Source organism: Plectropomus leopardus, chromosome 9, assembly GCF_008729295.1.
Source record: "Plectropomus leopardus isolate mb chromosome 9, YSFRI_Pleo_2.0, whole genome shotgun sequence".
Lineage (NCBI taxonomy): Eukaryota > Metazoa > Chordata > Actinopteri > Perciformes > Serranidae > Plectropomus > Plectropomus leopardus.
The window spans coordinates 8,783,652-8,806,910 of record NC_056471.1 but is presented as its reverse complement, the minus strand read 5'-3'; the positions used below and the strand labels follow the sequence as shown (position 1 = coordinate 8,806,910).

The window sequence follows — 23,259 nt, the reverse complement described above, 5'->3', positions numbered from 1 at the left end:
ATTTTAAACTGTTGGCGGGCCTACTTTGTGACACACCCTTTAACATTTGGGATGGATGCACAAATGATACCATTCTCAGGCTTGTGTAGAGCTAATTAGGACATTGACAGAATGTAGATGGACACATTTTAAGCCTACACGTTGGCCAGCTACACACTATCTCAATTCTAAGCTGTGTCTCTGAATGTCTGCTGTTGAGAGCTGATAACAATGCTGACTTTTTAGAATGTCCTTGTAACATGCCCCTTTAGCCTGGTTGGCAAAAACAATTAATCAGATGTTCTTTGGCTAGTGACCAATTTTTCCACTTTTTTTTTTTTTTGCAATAGTTGGGAGTATGCTTGCTCTATGGGTCAAATCATGTGGAAGATTCAAGTGATTTTATACCCTGGAAGTCAAACTTTCAGCCTCTTGTGCCACTGAGCAGCAACTTACACAGGAATGAACAGGGCCCCGCCTCCAACACTGCATCGGGTTCTCTTTATGCATTGTGCTTCCATGTGTGCAGTGATGAAGGGTCCTCTTGGACTTGTGCAGGAATGAGTCCTAAAACCCAAAAATAAATTAGCATTTTTGCACTGCTGCTTCCCTCATCTTGAAGTCAGTGGGTTTAGAATGAGTATTTGGTGGTGTAGTTCATTATAGTCTAACATTAGCTTTTTACTTCTGGCAACTGCATTTAAGCGTCACAAAACATAAAAGTGGTGTTCATTTGTGAAGATTCTCTCACTGTACAAAATGTGTAGGTATTGTAAATATTTGGAGAGCATTTTTTAGTAATGATCCAAAATCCAATGCAAAAAATACCATTAGCTTTTGGATGAGGGAACCACTTTTTCATAGGTCATTCCTACATAATTTCACAGAGAACCACAATGATGAGTCCTAAAACCAGAAAATCCACCACCCAAAATTCACCTCCTGGTTCACTTGTCTGGAAATCATTGGGGTTTTTGAGTGGGATTTTGGTTAGAAGCCTCAAATAAGGTCTGTAGTTAGCACAAGCTTAAGAGATGTTGACATTTTGTTCTATAACATCAAATACATCAGTAAATATCCCACTCATGAATTTTGACAATTTTATGTGCCCTAAAAAATACGGTTGCTAACAATTGGTTTAACGGTGAACCACACCAAACATGGCTTTACAGTCTTGTAGCTGTGGCAACCATAGGGATTTTCGTTTTAGCCCTAGTTATAGCTTTACACTCCTGGCAATTGCATTTGGGCTTCAAAATACCTGAAAGTGGTGTTTGTTTGAGAAGATTATCTTGCTGAACAAAACCTGTAAGTATCTTAAACATTTGTTAACCATAGCGCTCTTTTTCTGCAATGATGCAAAATCCAATGGAAAAATCCTATAGGCTTTTTGGCGGACTTTCCCGTCATCCCTGAAGCACTCTGGTACTGTTGATTTGGTCTAACCTTTTTCATCTCAATTTGATGGCTAGAATGAAAACTAAAGTCCTTATGCTAGAAGTAAGTTGTTATGGTCCTTTCTGTTGAAAAATAAAAAATAAAAATACATCCATATTTTTCTGAACAAAGCTAGTATTAAACATTAACTTAGGCCTACTCTCACAATTATCTGGCAAGCTAAATTTTTTTACCAATTGACAGCTTCATTTTCCACTTTATCTAATTAGACATTTAAGTGAAGATGTGCAGCATGACGCATTTTCCTCCTAAATAACTTTCAGATCAGTAAATATCTTGAATGGACTTACCTTTACAGTTGGTAAGGCAACTTTGGTCAGCAGCCTAAATGACCCACAGCCACAGCAGAGCAGAGCACCTGGCGGGCGTTAGGACCCAGCGGTGCAGCTCCAATGAAGCCGTTCAGGCAGCAGCGATGTTATGGCAGCGTTTACCTGCGCGCTACTGACGAACTAACCCAAACATTAAAGCTAACCTTCTGTAACACTACTGAACACATGCTGTGCTGTTGGTAGTTGTGCTGTGACAGGTTCAGTGATCGCAGGAGGCTGCGGCTCATCTCTCAGCTGCTGATGGAGCACATCCTACTGCCAAAGGTAACCGCGGCTCCGGTTGCAGTGATTAGATACAATTTCCGCACTGTAACGTCACCTCCACTGTCACCAACAAAACCCGCACAAATGCGTTCACGATGACTGCAGAGATTTAATCCAAATGATTAAACAAACAATCAGGATTATTTCAAGGGCGTGTGCTTTGTCGGCCACGTAGGCAGCCAGAGTCCTACTGCTATCAGCCACAGCTGACGGCTATGTGCGTGTGTATGTGTGTGTGTATCAGTGCAGTTTACACACGTGTGTCAGCTGCCGCGTGAGGAGCTGACCGTGTGCTGAGGATGACGAGGCTGTCTGATGTTGTTCTCTCTCCTCCAGGTGGAGAATGTCAAGCTGCTCGACAGGGTCTCTCCCAGAAGAAGCAGAGTGGGCACCCTCTACCTGACAGCCACGCACACCATCTTTGTGGAGAACGAAGCTGGAGTGCGCAATGAAACATGGGTAGGCAACAGATCAGTACACTTACCGCTGGGACAGACAAACTTAAGTGATTTCACTTGTCAGGAGATGTCAAATACGGTGTAGGGCACAATATAGTGCCTATGCTGTACAGCAGGGGCGTAGCACCAAATTCTGGGGCCTATGCCTTAGCAGTCTTTATGGGCTCCCCACCCAGCCTCCTTCCTTGATCTTTCTCTTGCTGCACATAACTGGAAAATTTTAAAAAATCAGTTTGGTTTCCTCCCCTTTCCTTTCCTTCCTCCTTTTCCTTTTTTGGAACCCTGATATCTCTTTCTTGTGAAAAGACATGATGGTGTATGTTGGTGCTCCTGAAGCGTAACTCCTGGGCTACACTGCTTGCATGAGCAGCATGTGACAGCTACCTTGCTGCAGCTGGCTCATGTGGCGTTCACATTGACAGCATTGTTGCTATGGTGCTGCCGCAGAGCTTCCTGCAATAACTACTGTATTTTCACAATTAAAAGCTGATTCTCCAAAAACAGAAGAAACTCTGGCCAAAAAACACTGTCAGCAGGCTTATGTTTTCAAACGAAAATAAGAGGTGTTAAGTTAAAAGTAAATATTTATATTGTTTTCATATTTGTGACATATAGTGATGGAATCTGTTGTGAAAGGTGGTTACATCCTAGGGCAGAGGAGGACTGAAACACTTTGCCGGTAATCACTGCCACTTTTTTTTCCCCCCACCACAACGCCCCTGCTGTAGACAATACATGATGTTGACTTTATTTCAATACTGTAGTCACTCTGTGCATCCATGCATCATGATGCCTTAACAACATAAAACATACGATAAAAGGTTCGTGTTTGCCTTTCATTAATCTAAACAGGTGCTTCACAGTTTGGTGTGCAGTGTGGAGAAACAAGCTGCCTCCCCCTCAGGATGTTCTCTGGTCATCCACTGCAAGAACTTCCAGGTTCTTTATTTTGTCATACCTCGAGAGCGGGAGTGCAGTGATGTCCACCTGTCCCTACAGCGGCTCTCCCAGCCAGGTGAACTGTGTTTTCAAAGGATCCATTTGTTGGGGTTATTGCTTAAATATGACTCAGCAGTTTATAATGTGACACATCAGTTTTCTACAAATATAAGATATCTTCAGCATATATCTTTGCTGGCCAAATTTGAGGGAACCCTGTTAAAACGTAATATATAATAAGATAAAAAATAATATCAAGTGAAGTCTTTATTATGTTTTCTCCTTATTATTTACAAAGTCCAGTATCAGCCACAGTCTAGTTTATATTTCCTCTGCTTTTGCAACACTTTTGTCTGTCTAACTTCTACAAAGTGTTTTTTTTTCCATGCATCAAACTTCAGCTGTCATCCACTGTTATGCCCTGCAGAGCATTACGAGGAGCTATACTGCTTCTCCTATAAGCCAAACATTGATGAGGAGGACAGACGGCAGGAATGGGACTTCTTGGACCTTAAGGCTGATTACAGCAGAATGGGACTGCCAAACTCCCTGTGGAAACTCTCCCCTGTCAACCAACACTACAAGGTCAGAGAGCTGATTTTGATGGCCGGTTGTACTTTTTCATCCTAATATGGACATGGCAGAAGCTTAGACTTTTGTTTTGTTCTTTTCTAAAGGTGAGTGACACTTACCCCGCTGACCTCTTTGTGCCTGAGTCCGCCACACCTCCGGTCATAGTGGGGAGCTCCAAGTTCAGAAGCAGAGGCAGATTTCCTACTCTGTCGTACTACTCTAAAGAAAATCATGTAAGTTGACTGCATACATTTTCTCTTTTTATGTTTGTGTATGCTTCCTTTTTCAACTCATGTTAATTCAAAGGGCGTGAAGTGTGGATGGTGTTTTACTGTCAGTGGTGAGTAGGGATTGTGGCAGCACTGACAGAACCAGACTCTCTGAACCGCACAGGAATGGTGCGAAGCTTGCAACAGGAAAGTCAAAAGCAGTTATTTAGCAGAAAAATGTTGATGCGAGATCACATATTTAGATGTAATTTGTCATGATGACATTATTACTGTATTTTTTTTATTGCTTTTCTTGGTAAGTTTTTGTCGCCAAAATTGCTTGTGATAGTGATCGGTCATCCTCATCTCATTTTTCTCTGTTTAAGCAGTCAAAAGTTTTTGTTTGACAAAAAATGCAAACCAAAAGTGAGTTTTGAAAGTCTTTAAAACTCAAGTAAACATGAAGTCACTGCTGTTAGAGTAGTGGAACTGATGATGCTCTGACGGCACCAAAATAACCAACACTCTGTTTGGTTTGGTATGATTTGCTCTGATTGTCTGACTTATCATGTGGGTTAAGGGCTTTCTTCTAATAATGTATGTCTGGTACAACACAGACAAGCCACAGGGCAATAGGAGACTGTGTGTTTGTGAAGATAAAAAGCAAAAACAGACGTCCACTCTGCAGTTTTTGCCATTTCAGTTTTTATCAACAACAAGTAGATCTTCATCATGTCATGGTCACAGGAGTAGACATTAGTAAAAGACATGGGATAGAGAATTTATAACAAAAAACCCCAAAACATACAGAAGGATCGACACTTGGTCACCAGTAAAATAAGATGGAAAGAGAAACACTGTTGTATGCAGGAGATTCTTAGCCATTTCATCTGAACAGACACTTTGTCAAGTTGACAAAAGGTCCTCTGAGGAGGCATCTATGCTGTCATTATTTCAAAGCATAAATAATTTCCATTTTCTATATCTGAAGTGAGAATAAGCCTAAATGGTCATAATCCGCTCTATTAATCCTTGGCTGGACAGTTGGGAGTGCTTTATGTGTGTGAGGTCAGCTTCCCAGGCTTGAGGGTCCAGTGTGCGGAGCTCAGTTTGTACAAAGGGGCTCCGCTCTGGTTCATGAGCCAGAAGGGAGAATCACACAAGGCTCTCCGGCCCTCTCCCTCGTGGCCAATAAATGGAGATACGAGCAATTGTGTGGTTGATTAATTTAAATGGAACATGCAAGGAAATAAAAAGCACTGTGAATTTGTATTCATGCTGATTCTCATATGTCTGACTGTTTTGTACTAAATGTTATCCAAAGTACAGTAATAATTCACTTGAAATCAGCTGTCAGAGGAGTACACATTCTTGTCCCCTCGCCTCCTCCCAGGCTGCCATCTGCCGCAGCAGCCAGCCCCTGTCAGGTTTCAGCGCTCGCTGCCTGGAGGATGAGCAGATGCTGGAGGCCATCTTGAGGTCCAACCCCCGCAGCGACTTCATGTATGTGGTGGACACCAGGCCTAAGGTGAGCCCTCTGTGCCCAAGGAACGGCCTGTGAAAATACAAGTCTTACAGTACTCCGCTGTGTGTTCAGGTGGGCCTTATTTTCCATACCGCGTTTTGCCAGCTGGATGGTCTCACAGCAAAAGCCTTGAAAACATCCTGGCTATGTGCTTTCTGAACCATAATCAATATTATGTAACGGACAGTTGTGCTTTTTTATGTCTCCTCTGGCAACTACTATGGCCGAAGGCATTGTGCTTTCGGGCTGTCTGTCCGTCCCATTCTCGTGAGACGGTATATGTATTCCAACAGCGCTTCTAATGACGGCCTTGCCCAAAAAGTAGAAAACAGCAGATGTTTTAATCATGGCGGGCAGCTACAAAGAAATGAATGTAGGAATGTGTGTGAAACCCGACAGTGTTACCATGGTGGCCACTTGTCAACGGATAGCACCCACCTGTCACTTAAAGAAGCCACGCTCATAATTATGTATATCTTTAACCCTTTAAAACCTGAGCAAATTGGTTTGATTAGCAAAGGACATATTAACAAGAGAAAAAGCAAGAAATTAGTAAAAACGAATAAATAAAATAACATTATAAAAAAAAAACATCAAAAACAAAAAAAATCAAACAAACAAGAAAATGACCTAAAAAGGTGCTGCAGAAAAAAATAATATATTTTTTGTAACACAATTTTATATATAAAATATGTAATTATTTAATTAAATTAATTACATTGTTTTTGGTCATTTTCCCCTTTTTAAATGCATTCTCTATCAATCCTCCCCTCTTTTTAAAACTTATTTTTGAGGAAAATTAAAGTTGCCATTAGTTAGTTGCCATTGTCTTAATGTCTAAAAAAACAACTCCAAACAATTGCTCAGGTTTAAAGGGGTAAAACAGCTTGTGAAAGGCGTCTGAAGGCAGCACAAGGAAGCTGATGTCGATCAAGGTTTCAAAGGGTTAAGGTTTAATAGCATTTAAACAAGTGAGTTATATAAAAAGTCAACCTCTGTACAGCTTTCATGGGTGTTGAAATTAGATAAAGAGACCAAAGCCATTTTTTGGCAGCAAACATGTTTTTTTGTGCTTTAAAGTCTTTGTTATATATGAGCCTGGACAGATATGAATGGAAACTATCACTTGACAGATTGGTGGATGCATACAACAGCAAGTCGGTAAGTCTAGTTTATTATTTTTCTCTCAACAAAATATGTTTTAACAATTCATCCAATGTCTTCTTAGCTGAATGCAATTGCAAACCGAGCTGCAGGAAAGGGCTACGAAAACGAAGACAACTACTCCAACATCAAATTCCAGTTCATCGGCATCGAGAACATCCACGTCATGAGAAACAGCCAACAGAAAATGCTAGAGGGTAATTATCATTTTTTCGCACTGATTTTAGATTTATTTACCGTAGAGGAGGTTTGAAAGCCGCAGCAGTTCATCCATCACTGTGTCAGAAATGTTTCACCACATCAGTGTTTGGAGAACGAAATGTATATTTTCTGGCATTGTCTGTTTAAAGTCCGCTGCTTCTTCACATTACTAAAGCAGAGCAGGACCCCATGCTACCCCTGTGGCTTTCATATGCACTCATGCGGACTGGACTGTGCTGCAATCAGGCCTCAAATGAGCCCACAGGAGAATTTCTGGGTATTGTGCAGGGGTGCTCCTAGGAAGACTTTGAATCCATCTGGATTTTATTTCTGAGCTATTTTGGTTTCCCGGAGTGGACAATCCGGGACCTTATCCCCCAAAGAGAGAGCGAGGGCGTGAGAATGATGGGATTTCAAGTCTGAAAAGTTATAGCTGTTCTTAGTTGTGATAACTCTTTGCCCCCTGGCAGCACAAGGGAAGTCTTTAAATGCTGGAGACAGCGACTGCCCTTCAGAGGCTGCCTGACTCTCTCTGCCCAACTGCACACTTCAATAAAATTTCGAAGGCCCCCCGCCTGGTAGCATTTGCTCAAACATTTCTTCTAAGTGGAAGTCCGCCCTGCTAAGTGTTACAAAGGGTTCAGTGAACCCAGTCACCTGCTCGCTCCCTATCAGCGGCCTCAGAGTGCTCTCACAGGTCAGCACACTGATAAAGTGTCAGCAAAATTCACTTTGTCCCCTCTGTCAACACCTTAATGAGTGCAGAGTGAGCATGTGTTTTCATACGGTTATCTAAAAGTGTGACTGAATTATGAATGTTAATGTGATAAATTACCCCGAGCAAATGTAACGTCAAGCTGAGGAGAAGCGGGTTCATGTCGCTCTGCCCCCTCAGTCAACTTGCAAATATTTATGTTGAACCCTGAAGACGGAGAAATTAATTTTAGGTTTCAGTTTTACAAGAAAAACAAACAGAATGCAGGAAGACGTACATTCATTTTGGAAAATACACAATAACAACACTGCAGTCCACAGATTTGCGAGCGTCTCTGTGAGGCTATGCCAGGACACAGTGGTTCCTTTTTAGCAAAACGCAAACTTTAAACTGATAATGTTAACATGTTGATGTTTAGCCGTATGATGTGTACTATCTTCGCCATTTTAATTAAGTACTTTTCAATGCTAACTTTTGCTAATAAAAGAAATTCTAGTCTTTGCGCTCAAGTCACATGTCAACACAGGCAGGTCCTAAGTAAAGTCCTAAGTGACGTATGACGAGTAACAAGTAAAGTCTTTTGCTAGGAATGAAAAGCGTCGTTGTTTGTTGATTCAGGATTTGAAGGGAAATCAATGAATTTGTGGTACGCTTTTTAAATAACATACAATTTAATCTTTGGGTTAGGGGAAAGGTATTAATATTTTCGGGTCAAAAGATTCCAGTCCAAGTAAAGTCACGAGTCATTGGTGTTCAAGTCCAAGTCGAGTTGCAAGACTTTTTAGAAATGTTGTTAAGTCTTAAGTCATAAGCACAAGTACAGCTGAGACTGATTAGAGCTGAATTAGTTTTGCATGACTTTAGTCATCAACCAAAGCATTGGACACATTTTTAAAAACATTCCTAATTAAAAATAATCATCAGGGGAAAATGAATGCCTGAACCAGATATTATGGTAATGAAGTAGTTGCTAAGACATTTAACTCAAAACCACAAATGAACATCATGGAGGAAAAGACAGGTACTTTTTTAGGTATCTGCAAAGTCATTAGGATGCATCCTCTGGGAACCATTAATATCCGTATGTATAAAAGCTTGTGCCAATCCGAAATTTTGAGATATTTCGCAAATAAAAACCTTGACCTAATGAGTCTTGAGGAAAATTCAGGGGAAGACCAGAGTCAGCAGGACTCATTTTCTGGGAACACTTGATTATCTGTTCAAAATTTCATAGCCATCCATTTAAACATTGTTTAGCTATTTAAGCATGGACCAAACGGACAAACTGCCATCCCTGCAGCCGCACTGCGAGCGTGACTGAAAACACTGACTGTGGTCCAAATGAACCATCATGTGAGAAGCTGAAGGGAATCAGTTCTGAAAAAAACAGTGTCCCATATTTTCTCATTTCATGCACAAATTCCATATAAACGTATCGTCGTGGATGTTTAGTGATGTGAAAGTGAATGTGAGATTCAATAATGTCCAGTGATCAGGTATGCTCCATGTTTCCTGCCAGTGAGACAGCTGTGTTGTGCTTACAGTGTGTGAGCTTCGTTCCCCCTCCATGTCTGACTTCCTGGAAGGTCTGGAGAGCTCAGGCTGGCTGAAGCACATCAAAGCTGTTTTGGATGCAGGCATCTTCATCGCCAAGGTCAGTCTGGAGGTTAATCCCCGCTGTCTGCCTCACCACAGCTCTCAATATTAGCTTAGGTGTGTGTGTGTGTGTGTGTGTGTGTGTGTGTGTGTGTGTGTGTGTGTGTGTGTGTGTGTTGTATCCGGTATGTGTAATACTGATGTTGTCTGTCTGTGTACACTCAGTTATGAGGCACACCTAACTAAAACATATACAGTCTGATACATAAGTCCTGCCATTAATACTAATACTATATATAACTGGGGTGGGCAAAATAATAGAAACACACAGTATAACACACAACAGTTGAACAGAATCCCAAATTACAGCCTCCAGCATGAGAGATGAGAACCAGAACATGAGACAGCAATCATCAAGCAGGGGCAGGAATTTGTCTCTCATGTGCGTTCTCGTGCGTACGCATGCATGCACAATACACACATTACATATACACACCCTCTCATAAAAACATAGTTTGTGTTACATTTTTTTAAACATTCCTCCAACAAATTTCAGCACAGCACCTTCATCAGAGGGATTTATCAGATTTACCATGTTTACAAAGAGTTCTACAGTGGTGTACTCTGCTTCATTTTTGGCAACTGAAAATTCCATATTGACATTTTTCTAAGAGATCAACTGTTCCTGCATGATGTAAATTTCTGGTTTCAATTCTGGCACCGATTCTTTGTTGATATTTGCACTTTGATTACAGTAGATGTTTCTGAATGTATTATTTTATCCTGATTGTGCTGAGGCACTGCATAGACTGTGTGTGTGTGTGTGTGTGTGTGTGTGTGTGTGTGTGTGTGTGCAGGCTGTTGCAGAGGAGGGTGTCAGTGTCCTGGTTCACTGTTCAGACGGTTGGGACCGCACCGCCCAGGTGTGTTCAGTAGCCTGTGTGCTGCTGGACCCTTACTACAGGACCCTCAAAGGACTCATGGTAGATACTGGACCCTTTCTTAAACTTAAATAATAGTGTAGAATTGTATTTAGGTAGCATTTTGAATTTCATATACACTCTGTTTCATAATTATATATCCAGTTACATTCTGGCTTTAGCTGACAGTAGTCAGTACTGTCTTTGATCAGAAGGATTTGTACAGACTAACTTGGAATCCACCAAGAGCCACTATGGAAAATAAATATAATAGTGAAGCCTGTTTTGGAGAATTCCCCTAAAGTCAGAGGAAAATGACCCCACACAGAGGGGGAAGAGGTTCAGTCATTCTGCAGGGATTAACTTTGCACTGTGTCTGAACCTTTATTCGGGACTGACTGATGTTGTGGAGAAACTGATGGACCTTCTTATTTTTTGGCACTTACATGTTTTTTTCGGCTTTTAGGTTCTCATTGAGAAAGACTGGGTGTCATTTGGACACAAGTTCACCCACAGGTTTGACCCTAAAACTTTCATAGCGTTTTGGTTTTAGATGTCTCGTTTTGTTCTAACCATTCTCACCTAACCGTCCTCCAGATGCAACCACCTGGTAGGAGACCCTAAAGAGGTATCTCCCATCATCGATCAGTTCCTGGAGTGCGTGTGGCAGCTCATGGAGCAGTTCCCCTGTGCCTTTGAGTTCAATGCGAGATTCCTCATCACCATTCACAGCCACATCTACTCCTGCCAGTATGGAAACTTCATTGGCAACAACCAGCAGGAGAGGAAAGAGCTGGGGTGAGATTTAAACCTGCAGCCACCATAAGTTTCTTTTCCTTTTCACAGTACAGACATCTTGTCAGAGCCAGCGAGACTGACCACTGAAGAGAAGTGACAGCCAGTAGTAAATTACACCACCACTCTGATGCAAATAAAGGCAACTCTGTTAGAAACAAAAAAAAAGGTTAATCTGAATCAATTTCTTTTTTCAATCATGATTTGAAATTGTCTTCATCTCTTGACATTCATACAGTTTGCGCGAGAGGACTCACTCTCTGTGGAGCTATCTGTGGAAGAACCGGGCAGACTACATCAATCCTCTTTACCGGCCAAACCACAGCCAGACTCAGGGGCTCCTCCGGCCGTCTACTGCCCCCTACTGCTTTAAGTAGGTCCTTACAAACTATAACACACTCCGCTTAGGTTTAAAGTCTGGTACACGTATTTCCTATTACTTGTATGTTAAAAACACTAGTCTGAGACATTCTTGTGATGAATTCATACACAGTAGGAACTGCTTATAGTGATCATAGTTGCAGGGATCAACCACTTATATGGATCAAAAAGCTTTTGAGGGAATCATTCCTATACAAATGCTGTAGTCTGCTTTCCATGTACATTTTGGGTCTCTTACTTTACTCACGTGGGGGAAAGTATCTGTGGTTGAAGCCGTCCATCAAGTGGATTAATAATGCCCCCTTGGGTGGAGCTTTAGTGACAGAAAAAGTGAAAGTATTGGCAGAAAATCTGGGAAAGGACAATATTTAAGTTTCCATAAACTGGTTTGAGTATTTTAAAAGATAGAGAACATTGTGCTTACAGAGAAGGTTTTCTCTGTAAGCTGTTTATGAAACAAAGGAAGAAACAAGAGTTGATGTGCTCCTCTCACAATTGGAAATCTCCTCCTTCATATAGGTTTTGGAGAGGGCTGTATAACCGCTTTGACCGAGGGATGCATCCTCGACAGTCTGTGGAGGATTATCTGAGTGCCATCCAAGAGGAAACACAGCAGCTGGAGGAGCAGCTGGCCTCACACAAGCAGGTAAGGACAGGGCTATAAATTCACACTGCTTGTCTTTTTTCAGGAGATTTTTTTTTTTCTGGTTATGGAAGATGACCGTAGTCTTCATGCCTTATATTATCAATAGAAAATTGCTCAACTGGAGCAGGAGCAGAAGTGGAGTGTCACCCAGAAAGGAGCTGCCTTTGATAAGAGCCCCACAGCGTGGGCTCTTGGTTATGACCTCGGTCTGGCCAACACCCCTCAGGACTACACCGGGGGCTTCTTCACCAGCAGCCCCTGTCAGCCCAAAGCACCAGACAGCAGCCTGATCCTCCTGACCAAGGACTCAAACCAAACATCTGAATCCAACCTCTCCAACGGCAGCGAGGAGGAATCGGGGATAGCAGACGTGAGCTGTCGTTCACCTCTCAGCGAGGACAGCACCAGGGATCCAGACTCTGATGAGGCCGCCTACTCAGCTGCCTGAGCAAATGTAGCATTTGGTGGAAGGTGTAGCATCAACTCGCCGTCCACTGTGCCACTGAACAAATACTACTGTACCTTTTTTACATTCACAAAGTAACCCAGCTATAGGCTCACTCCAGGAAAACAAGTTTTATCCGGGTTACACATGTGACTTGCACTCTGCATGTGGTGTGGTGGACCCTTCCTGTTCTCACATAGTTAATAGTTGTTTACTGTAGCTGACCACATTTTACTTCTTACTGCGGTAAGATTCTACCGAAAAAAAAAAAAAACAAAGCTGAATATTGCTTATGTCTGTTGTCGACGGCAGAATTAACCCGTAGGAGTTTACACAGCAACTAGACAAAATAGTGAAATGCTTCCAGGACAGTAACCAGTTTAATAATGGAGTCATGTCAAACAAGATTCAACTGAAGCCTAAGATAAAAAAAAATAATTAAAAAAAAAAGAAAGACTAAAGAGTGAGTTTTGTGAACAATTCAGTGCAAATGTAAGCAGAGGGTGTCAGCTCATCGAATTACTGGTGAGCCATTTAGTTTTGTGGTTTTTTGCATTTTACTATGATCTTCAATATACTTTCATTCATTAGGAATCATGCTTTACAGTGTATAAATATGAAGTCATTGGCAGCCCTTTGAAATTGAGTTTCTAAATCAACATGAAACAATAACCAGAGTTTCAGCGAGACCAAATCATCATTTCAGTTGCATTGTTTGAACTTAAAGGAGCTCTATTCGATTTTCAAAGCCTTTGTTACGCTGAATTTTATGCACACAAACACCGTAGCAACACTTCCACAGACAGAGGCTGGACAGAACTGTGTAAGACTGTTTTAATGAGACACAAAGAGACAACAGTGCTAGTAAACACTATATCAAAGCAGCTTTCACTACTACTGATACAGGGAGAAGTCATATTGGATTTAGAGGTCTACGTTCGTGAGGGTCCTCTGAATTTACTTCTGGGCACATTACAGTGGAAATTTCCAAGTGGGTACTCGGAAATTCTGACCTCCCAGTGCAAATGTAATATACTACATGATGAAGAGGTTGTCTCCACATGGCTCTCAACATGGAGTTGGCTGAGCCAGCAGCTAGCAGCTAACGGTGCTAACAGCTGGAACAGTGCTGACAGGGCTAACAGTGTTAACCAGGCAGAGACTGGAGGATGGGCATTACGCTCCTGAGACAATGCCATCCTAATATCAGTGGTAACCACCATACAAGCACAGTAGAAAACAGTGGTGCAAGCCAGTGGGATACAAACACAGGGACTCACGTGCTTTAACATGCGTGCACTACCAGACTCGCGACCAAAACAAAGAACAGAGCAGCTCAAATTACAACACAGAGAGATGGCATGATTTCATTCTCTGCTCAGGACACCATAGCACCACTATATCTTTACATAGCAAATAGGTGTTTGCAGCTATATTAATGTTGTGAATGTCTCATAGAGCTCCTTTAAGGACAACAAAGTAATTTAAAAATGGGAAAAGGATTTGACAAACATATAGAATACAGGCAGTCGACACATGGTGCTAATTGGCCCTCAGAATAACTCATCTCTATAGCAGTGTTCGCAGAAATATTGTTTCACTTTTTTGTGATTTTGCCCAGCGCTCATTTAAATGCTGTTGCACCTTATGGTCACTGCTGCTCATTCACAGGCAGTCAGGGGTCAAGACTTCAGTTTGGCCTGATGGAGCAGCAGTTACCCAGTTCAGCCCAAATCTTATTTCAAATAGCAATGTAGTGCCGTTTCAACCCCAGAGGACATACTGTGACGAAACAAAACTTACTCAGCACACCACAGGGACCTCAGCTGGTTTTGGGTGTCATTACACTACAGTAATAACCAGTAGTTAGCTGTGGTTTATTGGCACCTTTTGGTTCACACCTGGGTACTTCAATTTCATCACATCATATATCATGTGATACATACACTTAAAACAGCTATACGTTTGTTGTGATCAAACCAAACTTCTTAACAAAGGGAATCAGCCCTCTACTGGTACATATAGTGATAAGCAATCAGAATACTGAATACTGAACCAGCAGACTAAACATCAGACATGCGAGCGCAAGGCAGCAGATTACAGTCTGTCTTTTAAAATTGGTGCCGTTTCAATTAGCATTAAAACTGCTGACTTTAATAACACATTATGTGCACTCCAATACTGCAAATGAACAATGCAAAGATTACTAAGCAATGCATTTAAGATATTTTTGTACTGTGGCGCATTTTTTTGAGTACTTGCTTTAATGCATGTTGTTTTTATTTGTATGATAGAGTCTAAAATGTCTGGTCACAAGGAATTCTGACCCTGTATAAAAGAAAGAGCTTTATATTGCTGCGTGTATGTGTTCAGGTGGAATAAGAGCCAAATTTGTCAAACTGATCTTAATGAAAAGATGTTTAATTTGTGTCAATTTTCTTTGAAATAAATACATTATTGTCAGTTCTGTTGTTCTGATCATTCTGGACTGTGTTCTTGCCTTGCTACTGTGGTAGACAATAGCTACAACAACAAAAAAAGAAAAGACAAAGTTGACAGTATGTGAGCTTTGGATTTTCCAGAGTGACTGGGATACTGGTTGTAGAAACAAGATGATGTTTAATTTTTAAAGTTTCATTTTCCAGTGCTTCATTGTGATAGGGGTGCAGGCAGAAATAAGAGTATGATCCTTGGACAAATAAAACCAGTGTTATCCAGCATTTGTATACTACAATGGGAAACATCTAAACAGCCCAAACTCACAAAGGTTGGCCAATGAGCTGCATAGACTATGTTTCCTGAGATATTCTTGAAAATTATGCACATTTGCAAAATCAGCTCAAATTACAAATGACAGCCATGCTTTTCAAGTTGACTGATATTAGAGGGCCCTACCAGATTTTATGACATCATTCTTTTAAGTTAAAACAAATCAAATATATGGGGAAAATGATTCAAAGATCTTATGTCTGAGTGGACTGTACGTGGACATTATTAACGTAAGAGAAAATGATGAGGCAAAAGCCATTTGGGCAAAAAACAACAACACCAAACAAAAAACATATTGTATTCTTTCATTGTTTATATATTTATTTGATTATTCATCTTTAGCTGTGTTGTTTCTATTCATGTTGATTTCTCATTAGCTCTTGTTTTTGATAAATATCAAAGATATTAATAATTATTATATTTGTAAATTGTATGAGTAGGGGGAGCTTGCCTAAGGTGCCAAATGTGCTCCAGCACTGCTCATTTCAGGGTTCAGAGCTCCAATCCATACTGTTAATGAACATTTATCTAGCTGTACTTGTTTTCCATTTCAGTATGTCCAAAATGTATCTGTGTTAAATCAAATGACTAATATAGTTAAAATTAATTTGCAAGATTAGGCTGATTATTATGAACAAAAAAATCTAAATAATAGTGTGTGTCAAATGAATGGTTTGTCTAATTTTTAAAAGTCCAGAAAGTTTGCTGAATTGTCATCAGTTCTTACATGCAAGAATTTGTTTGAACACAAATGAGAAATTCAACAAATATTTTCCAATTCGGTTTCTGAAGCAGCGGCACGGAACAAATAGGACGTGGACCCTCACGCGCATGACGTTTGTGTTTTACGTGATGACGTCGTGTTGTAGGCTCAGCTATGATGGCAGCCGTGGGTTGACATCGATACATTATAGAATATAAACTATTTAAAAGTTAGCGGAAAACTCCCGACACAATAACGTAGAACAAATTAACAGTTTTCAGATAGTACACACTTAAACACACTACCCGCCCGGTTTGGGGAACGGTAAGTTCACGAGGCTACAGTGAGCTTTGCAGTATCAAAGTGGCGCTGAATGTGTGTGTGTGTATGCGTGTTACAGAGTGTGTGGCTGTGTGACTGTGTGTGTGTGTGTGTGTGTGTGTGTGCGGCTGGTAAACTCGTCTCTTTCATATTTTGCACACACTCATATTAATGTGTGGAGCTAGCTGTGTGTCTGAGAAGTGTGCTAAAGCTGTACACAGCCTCCAAGCCTGAGAGCCTCCACTGTCCTGCTGCTGTTAGCATGTAGTCTGAAGCCTGCTAACTGCTACAGGTAACCTAGCTAGCACTAAGTGCTGCCGAAAACTGCCTGCGACGAGCTAATGTTAACAGCATCCAGCCAAACACGTCCTGCATACCCCGAGTCAGCTGTTAGCTGACTGGGACACAGAAATGTCTCAGTTAAGAGGAAGCACAACCCGCTCTGAGGTTAAAACTAGCCTCCCCAGTGTTGTTAGACTGACATTGAGATATCTGTGATTTGACACCCAGGGCAGGTTTTATCTCCTGCAACTAACATTGCAACGTTATATCATGTTAGCTGAAAGGTTTGTCGGCATGTCTTTGCGTCTGGGGATCATGTGCTGTTAAGCCTTTGCCCTGTCATCTCTTATCATTTAGCAGTGTGTCCACAGGACCTTTAAATGTCTTCAGTTCATTTTCATAAATATTAGTCATTTAAAGCCCTTAATTTGACTAAAAGTTTAATTTGTAAGATCTTAATTGCCACACACTTGATATAATTTTATTTATCCATCTTTTTTTTTAAGAAGTCAAGCTCTTCTGTGTGAAAGTCCACATTTCTGATGTTAAAAATCTTACCACTTAACCTAATGCTGTCTTTCTACTTTATACTTGCACTTAAGTCAGTTTTATTTATACAGAGACAAATATAACAAAAGTTACCTCAGTACACCTTTAATACTGAGCAACAGAGACCCAACATTTTAGACAAATTCCCCCAATTATTTTCTCCTTTTGTGCGACAGTGGCAAGAAACAAACTTCCTTTACCTGTTGGCAAAATGTAGATTAACCTAACTCACTCTAATAACCATAGTCCTCCATAAAACCTACTTCTGATCAGGACTACAAATGTTATCTTTCTACTTGCTAGCAATGTTTGAAGAAGAAAAATCAAGTCAAGTCAGTTTTATTTATAAAACCTATTATCACAAATCACAAATAGCCTCAGAGGGCTTCACAGCACACGACTCCCCTCTGTCCGATTTGGCCTGTCACAGGTCAGCACATCGCTGCAGGTTCATGAACCAACTATCTTTTTCTGCTTGCATTTATCTCTTCGCTCGAAGTGGCACTATGCCCGCAGCTACTGTGGATCACAGCCAAAGAATATGTGAGGTTTGGGCCAACAACCTGGAGGAGGAGCTGAAGAGGATTCGACATGTCATCCGAAAATACAACTACATTGCTATGGTGAGTGGTATTAAAAAAGAGGTAGAAACTGTCCCCCGTGGTGCCATTCTGCATGATGATGAGCTGTGTGTCTTCTCACAGGACACAGAGTTTCCAGGTGTTGTAGCCAGACCAATCGGAGAGTTCAGAAGCAACGCTGACTATCAGTACCAGTTGTTGCGCTGCAATGTGGATTTGCTGAAGATAATCCAGCTGGGCCTCACGTTTATGAACGAACAAGGAGAATACCCTCCAGGAACATCAACATGGCAGTTCAATTTTAAGTTTAACCTCACGTAAGATGACCTTTCTGCGTTCTTGCACTCTTTTCACTCTCATGTGGCATTCAAATGTATCTGTGGCATGCACTTGAATTTTTGAGAAGAGTATCTCAGCTTGAGTACAGCACACTGAGATGAGACAACAGGAAAAGTTACAAATTTAGCCAAAACCAAAAAAAAAAAAAAAATGCATTTTTAGTACTGCCCTATCAAATTACATATTGTCAGTTTAGAAGTCTCAGGGCAAAATTTAGAACTGTTTGAACGTCAAACACTGACAGAGCACAACATCTCCGGCACAGCTTATAAAAAATGCTGACTATTTTTATAGTTTTGACGTTCACTTACAGCTCTCGCACCTACTTGATCATCTTTTTTTGGTTACAGTTCTAACTGTGTGATGTTTGTTTGTCCTCATCAGAGAAGATATGTATGCACAGGACTCCATTGAGCTCTTGACCACTTCAGGGATTCAGTTCAAGAAGCACGAGGACGAAGGCATCGAGACGCTGTACTTTGCGGAGCTGCTGATGACATCAGGAGTGGTGCTCTGTGACGGGGTCAAGTGGCTGTCGTTTCACAGGTATTCTGCTTTGAACTTTTTTTGAATGCAGACAGTTATATGTCTTAGATAGCTACGTTGCAACAGGAATCATATTTTTTGTGTTCACAGTATGTGCAGAAATCTCTTTTTTTTCTTCCAGGTATAACAACATCTCTTACTTTCACTCTTTGCATGTCAGTTTATAATCAAGGATATATCAAAAAAAAATTGTCAATTCTGCTGTCATTATACTGTGTTTTTGTTTTTTTCATTTGTTTCTTAATTTGTCTTTACGTTTGTAGAAAGATGTTATGCAGAACTGTGATTGTTTTGCTACACACATGTTAAAACAAGGAAATATCCAGCGAAAATGTGCTATTAAATTTGCTGATCGAGTGCAATGGACACTTGTTATATTTGGTCTCCAGTGAGTAGCACCTTTTTTTATCAGTCTTTTCTACAATCTGCTGCTTAACATCTTTATTTCATACTCAGTTTCCCACTGTGTCTCCATGGCAAACTGAGGCTAAAGATAACCAGGCTTTGGGAAAATAAACAAAGCTTAGGTTTGAAACACCACTGTCATCTCTTTCAGGTATTTAGAACACACTTTTTCAAACAGGATTTAATGTCATGCTGTTTTTATTTATAGTATTTGTTGTTGTTGTTGTTTTTTCTTCTCTAATTTTATTATTGAAATTCTTTGAAGATATACTATGCAGAATTTTCATTAAAAACAATATAGACTCATACAGAAGTAATCCTGCTCACTCTTCTCTTAACACCCTAGAAGAGTGTGGCCGTGTATTTATCAGCAGAAACTCTTTGCTCGACCTGTATTTTTGTCGTCTTTTGCTGTGTTGGAGAAGTTGCTGGGCACAGCACAAAGGTGAGGCTGGGACTTTATAAAAAGCAGCGGCCAGGTGCCAGACTGTAAGCAGCATTCCTCCAAGAGGAAGCTACAAAAATCTTGGCCACAAAAAAACAATCATGCAAACATAGTGAGGGGAATTGCAAGCAGAGAAAGGTGGTTTTAGGTTTGACTCTCACTTTCACTGAGGATATTGTTTTCAAACAGTAGCCAACAATTCCTGAATAGTTCACTTTTAATTCATCCTTATTTTCATTTATTTCGTGTAAATTGGCTAATTGTTAGGATATTTGTTCAGTTTTGTTTGCCACTGATTGATACAATTTTTATGACGAACTTAAATGCCCAATGACTCAAAACACAGGATATTTATTTATTTATTTATTTATTTATTTATGTTGTTCAGTCATACTTTGCACCACAATCCCGGAGCGCAGAGCGTACTCTTGGCACAAATGTAGCAACAGAACGTCCGGCTCACACAGACCAATTAAAAAACAAAAAAAACAAGATACGCAAGATGTCTTTTTATTGTCTTTGTGTCATGGCAGATTGCAAGTGACAAAGTCTCCTGAAGCCTCCTGCTGTGTGATCTTAAAAAAAAACTTAGCTTAAAGGTGTGCATGTGTTTGTGTCTGTGTGTTTTGCAGTGGCTATGACTTTGGATACCTGATCAAGATTCTGTCCAACGCTAACCTGCCTGAGGAGGAGGTGGACTTCTTTGAGATTCTCCGCTTGTACTTCCCAGTCATTTATGATGTCAAGTACCTCATGAAGAGTTGTAAAAACCTGAAGGTACCTAAGTAAATATTTCAGTAGGTGGCACAGTGTTTCTGCTGTTTTATTCATTTAAGGCTTCACACCTCGATGTCTGTTGTGATCTCTTGCAAGTGTTGCCCTTGGGTTTTACTTTGACTAGAAGAGTGCGTCTTGAGTGACTGACGGTGTTTTGCTTTCAGGGCGGGCTGCAGGAGGTAGCTGAGCAGCTGGAGCTGGAGAGGATCGGACCACAGCATCAGGCCGGCTCTGACTCTTTACTCACAGGCATGGCTTTCTTCAAGATGAGAGAGGTAGGCTCCTCGAGGCAGGGAGAAGAGTGTTGTAGGAGCCAGCCCAAAATATTACCTAAGTTCCTTTCAGACTGCTGATCTGATTGCAACTTAATATGTAAGTCTCATGTCTAAATAAGCACCTCAGTCTTTTTTTACATAAAAGTCATGACAGCAATCCAGTGAGGTCAAACCAAGTAACATTATGCATCACTTTCAACTCAACACAAGTCTGAAGTGTAGACAGATTGAAAGATGCTGCAGCATCAGAAGACAAAACATGTACGCCAACCAATTTATTAAAACAATCATCTTTTAACTCAAAATCAATTTGATAAATTGTGAACTGCAGTAAAAGAGCCAACTTTAAGTTTTTGAGGATTTAGATTTTTTTTTTTTTTTTTTTTAAATCACAATACAAAGAGTAATGATCTACCCAAAGTCTCCCCTGTTTTTTTAATGTTTATTCAAGTTAAACAGCATTGGTGAATAAATGAATATGCAGTTAAAGGTTTGGCATACAGCATGTGAGCAAATCAGAATTAAACCAGCAGTGCAGAACTTGCACTGCCACTCTCTGGCAGACAGAGTAATTACACAAACGCTGTCAACATGTTATTGAAGTATGCCCTCAGGTGAGCTTGTTGCATCTCCCTACCCTCAGGAGTGTTTTTGTTTTTTGTTTTTTGCATGAATCCTCCCTTTCTCAGACATTTCTCAGAATACTAATGTTGTGGAAGCTGAATTTCTGAAATGTCTGCTTCTCGAGGCTGATAAGGATGAAAAAGACCAAAAGAAAAAAAATCAAAGGTTTCTTAACAAAATAAAACTTAAAATGGACTGAGTAATGTATATATAAAAGGTCATTTGGACGGTAATACTTTACCTTTGTACTTTACATGTGTCTTTTTTCATTATCCTGTGTTTTTTCCCCACAGATGTTCTTTGAGGATCATATCGATGATGCAAAGTACTGTGGTCACTTGTACGGGCTCGGCTCCGGCTCAGCCTACGTCCAGAACGGAACAGGGAACGCTTACGAAGAGGAGGCTAACAAGCAGCAGTCGTGACAGCACTTCTGAAACCCTCCCATCCTGCGACTCACGTGCACAATCGGTGCGGTGCTGAAGCCAAGCTTCGCCAACCGGATGATGATAATGGAAAAAAAACAAGAAAACATACACACATCATTTAGCAAGCTGCTTCTCATAGGCTCTGCTCACCTAGACACCTGAATATGATGGTCAAAAAAAGAAAATCCCAGCTGTCCTCACACATGCCCCTGCTGGCTGCATGTGTGAGTTTAGTCTTTTATTCCTACGAAGCAGTGTAGACGTTCTGGTTGGATCAGTTGTATCTAACATGCTTGAAAAGATGGGATTTTAGTTTTCCTAAAAATGTTCTGTAGAAATGTTTTTGCACTTTAAAGCTCTAACCTGATTTTATATGGAAAGCTGAAAAAAATGTTTCTGGTGTCTTTCTCCTCTTTGTTGCCTTCTCTGCGTTCCCATTTAACATTGAGAACATAAAAATCTTTACCATCACAACAACCGCTCTCACCACGCTCAGCCTTAATATTAGCTGCATTCTTGTTCTTTTAAACTTTAATTTATTGTGCTGGTTATCTAACAGATGCTAGGACATCAACATGTCCTCCTCCTGTTATTGGATCTCTTGTATGATAATGAGAAAGGGAGTGTGTTTATGTGCACATTAATACACATTTCATTGAAGTTGTTTTTTTTTTTTTGCATTTGTTTATATTAGGATAATGTTTATAATGGCCTGAAAAAGCTGTAATCCCACTGTGAGAAGCCTTTAACTAAGTGATGTAATCTGCTTATACAGTATGCAGATGGGAATACAAAAAAAACATAATTTCCCTTTGTACTATTACTATTTGCTGTTTGTGTTCACCATAAAGTTAAGGATAATGACATGGAAGGGTATCTACAGTATGCACTGGATGCATACAGATGGTTTTCATCAGGTTATTTGTGCATGTTAACGCCCTTTATTGACACAAGCACACGTGAACACATGCATCACCTCTCGGTGTGGTCTTGCAATTTATTTCAACCAAATTAACATTAAAAAAACTATTTAAAAGTGAACGCTCACTGCAGTAAGGCATGCTGAGGTTAACCTGAACTACTCTGTTGAGAGTACATTTAATTTTTAGTTGAAATTAAGGGTTTGTAGAGTTTCAGTGTTGTAATAAAAGAAGACAAAACTTTTACTCAATGGAAAAAAACAATAGCATTGCCTTTTAAACATGCGTCTTTTTGTTCCAGTGGAGTTCATTTCACTTGTAGTTCAGGCCTTTTGAATGACGTTTTTTATTGCTTTCCCATTCATTCATGCTGCGTAGAACAGCCGCATGTACTAAAATGTTTGAATAAATGCTGTGTTGTTATAGTAGTATCCTGAACTTCCATAGGTGTGTGTTGACGTGTAGGTTCAAGACTTCTTTTAACCTCCCTGAGCGTCAAAGACTTGATAAACACTTTTCTTTCTTTCTGCAGCACATCATTCACACTGTAACAGTAAAAAAAGGAATATGCAATATACAAGAGGATTGTTTTTAGATTATTTTGTAAATAAAGGCTTGAAACTTTTTCTACCGTAAAATGCTCTTGGCCGTTACATCCCTTTGATGATTTTGGAGGTGCAACAAAGAGTTGAAGA

At 40.4% G+C, this 23,259-nt stretch overlaps 2 protein-coding genes across 3 annotated transcripts; both read left to right on the top strand.

Moving 5' to 3' along the window:
* Nucleotides 1-1,857: 1,857 nt before the first annotated feature.
* mtmr7a (myotubularin related protein 7a) lies at nucleotides 1,858-15,081 on the top strand. 2 transcript variants are annotated; one of them, XM_042493359.1, is made up of 14 exons: nucleotides 1,858-2,033; nucleotides 2,370-2,492; nucleotides 3,344-3,506; nucleotides 3,858-4,015; nucleotides 4,108-4,236; nucleotides 5,606-5,740; nucleotides 6,966-7,098; nucleotides 9,362-9,471; nucleotides 10,271-10,396; nucleotides 10,800-10,849; nucleotides 10,931-11,131; nucleotides 11,367-11,501; nucleotides 12,029-12,155; nucleotides 12,262-15,081. In XM_042493359.1, exons 1-14 carry the CDS (start codon nucleotides 2,010-2,012, stop codon nucleotides 12,601-12,603), a joined length of 1,956 nt encoding a protein of 651 aa, XP_042349293.1. In that variant the 5' UTR covers nucleotides 1,858-2,009; the 3' UTR covers nucleotides 12,604-15,081. The 2 variants fall into 2 exon arrangements, with proteins under 2 accessions (XP_042349293.1, XP_042349294.1); XM_042493360.1 differs by lacking the exon at nucleotides 5,606-5,740.
* Nucleotides 15,082-16,231: 1,150 nt separating this feature from the next.
* Nucleotides 16,232-23,202, top strand: cnot7 (CCR4-NOT transcription complex, subunit 7). Its single transcript, XM_042493097.1, has 7 exons — nucleotides 16,232-16,396; nucleotides 17,724-17,847; nucleotides 17,929-18,122; nucleotides 18,529-18,690; nucleotides 20,173-20,317; nucleotides 20,482-20,592; nucleotides 21,510-23,202. Exons 2-7 carry the CDS (start codon nucleotides 17,731-17,733, stop codon nucleotides 21,639-21,641), a joined length of 861 nt encoding a protein of 286 aa, XP_042349031.1. The 5' UTR covers nucleotides 16,232-16,396; nucleotides 17,724-17,730; the 3' UTR covers nucleotides 21,642-23,202.
* The last annotated feature ends 57 nt before the right edge of the window (nucleotides 23,203-23,259 follow it).

Excerpts from the sequence above, each read along its gene's own strand:
- mtmr7a (XM_042493359.1), top strand. The coding sequence starts at position 2,010 with ATGGAGCACATCCTACTGCCAAAG. Across the intron at positions 10,850-10,930 it reads GGACACAAGTTCACCCACAG|ATGCAACCACCTGGTAGGAG; the intron begins GTTTGACCCTAA and ends ACCGTCCTCCAG. Across the intron at positions 11,502-12,028 it reads ACTGCCCCCTACTGCTTTAA|GTTTTGGAGAGGGCTGTATA; the intron begins GTAGGTCCTTAC and ends TCCTTCATATAG.
- cnot7 (XM_042493097.1), top strand. The coding sequence starts at position 17,731 with ATGCCCGCAGCTACTGTGGATCACAGCCAAAGAATATGTGAGGTTTGG. Across the intron at positions 18,123-18,528 it reads AATTTTAAGTTTAACCTCAC|AGAAGATATGTATGCACAGG; the intron begins GTAAGATGACCT and ends TGTCCTCATCAG. Across the intron at positions 20,318-20,481 it reads AGAGTTGTAAAAACCTGAAG|GGCGGGCTGCAGGAGGTAGC; the intron begins GTACCTAAGTAA and ends TTTTGCTTTCAG.